The 1,109-nt window shown below is 35.6% G+C and overlaps 1 protein-coding gene across 1 annotated transcript in view; it reads left to right on the top strand.

Annotated features, from left to right (window-relative positions):
• The first annotated feature begins 239 nt into the window (after positions 1-239).
• The window catches only part of LOC107736996 (sn1-specific diacylglycerol lipase alpha-like), a 40,125-nt gene continuing 39,255 nt past the window's right edge, over positions 240-1,109 (top strand). Inside the window, exon 1 of the mRNA XM_016548385.1 lies at positions 240-338. Within this exon, the coding sequence (XP_016403871.1) occupies positions 244-338 (95 nt within the window). The 5' untranslated portion in view covers positions 240-243. The remainder of the gene's footprint in view (positions 339-1,109) is intronic.

Genomic DNA, 1,109 nt, shown 5'->3' on the forward strand with positions numbered 1-1,109 from the left:
TGTTTTTTTTTTTTTTTTCTCGAATGTAAGCTGAGGAGTTTTTTTCTGCAATCGCACTTCCATGCTTTTAGTGTGTGCATGTGTTCTGCCTTCTTCTCTTTTGGCCTTGTGTTACTCTTGTCTTTTATTGCAGAATTGAAGAAGTAGTGAATGAGAAGTCTTACTGTGTGTGTGTGTGTGTGTGTGTCGTGTGTGTCAGGCAGTCCATAACTGGAGTGTGTTTACGTGTGTTTCAGGGCAGTGATGCCGGGCATGGTACTGTTTCGGCGACGCTGGTCAGTCGGCAGTGATGACCTGGTGTTACCGGCTTTCTTCCTGTTCATACTACACTGCATATGGTGAGTCAGTATTTGTGTTTGTCTGTACAGTTTGTTATTTTACATTCATGCATGAGTTAAGCAATCAAACCAGTAAACAATAAGCTCTTAGAGCCAGGACTGTGAGTTCAATAGAAGTCTTAAGAGTTGAATTTAGACATTCTGTCTTGCAATATAATAGCAGTTCCCAACCATTTGAATGAGTTGCACAATGATGCAAGTTATTTATTTGAAGTACACAAATATTTTAAACAATGTTTACCTTTTAAAATATAGTATATTTCATAATAGTTTTACATGTTGTTTACTTGTAATTATTATTAAATGTAAGTTTTTAGTTACAATTATTTTTAATTTCATTCAGTTTTAATGTTAGATTTTAGATTTGATATGTATACACATACGTACATATGTATATGATGTATATATGTCAGTGTTTCCCCTGCCATTATATTAGGGGGGTGGCCCTTAAGGTCAAGTTAATTTTATTTAATTATATTTTCTCTATAGTGCCAGATCACAACAGAAGTCATTTAAAGTTACCTTTCCGATAGACCATGTCATATTTAAATATGAATTCTGCGTGTCTCTGTGTCAATGAATGGCGCAGATGTGCGGTTTTGTTTACTACTCGTACTAAAGCATGCGTGACGCTTCTGGTGATATTAGCGTCTGCCGTTTTACTAAATGAGGACATAAATATATGAACAACATCTCCAGAACTGCTCTGAAAGTCACTTCATGAGCATTTGACCGTTTCATTTGAGTAAAACTATCATCATGTCATACACA

The sequence above is a fragment of the Sinocyclocheilus rhinocerous genome, unplaced genomic scaffold, assembly GCF_001515625.1.
Source record: "Sinocyclocheilus rhinocerous isolate Xijiao unplaced genomic scaffold, SAMN03320098_v1.1 scaffold433, whole genome shotgun sequence".
Lineage (NCBI taxonomy): Eukaryota > Metazoa > Chordata > Actinopteri > Cypriniformes > Cyprinidae > Sinocyclocheilus > Sinocyclocheilus rhinocerous.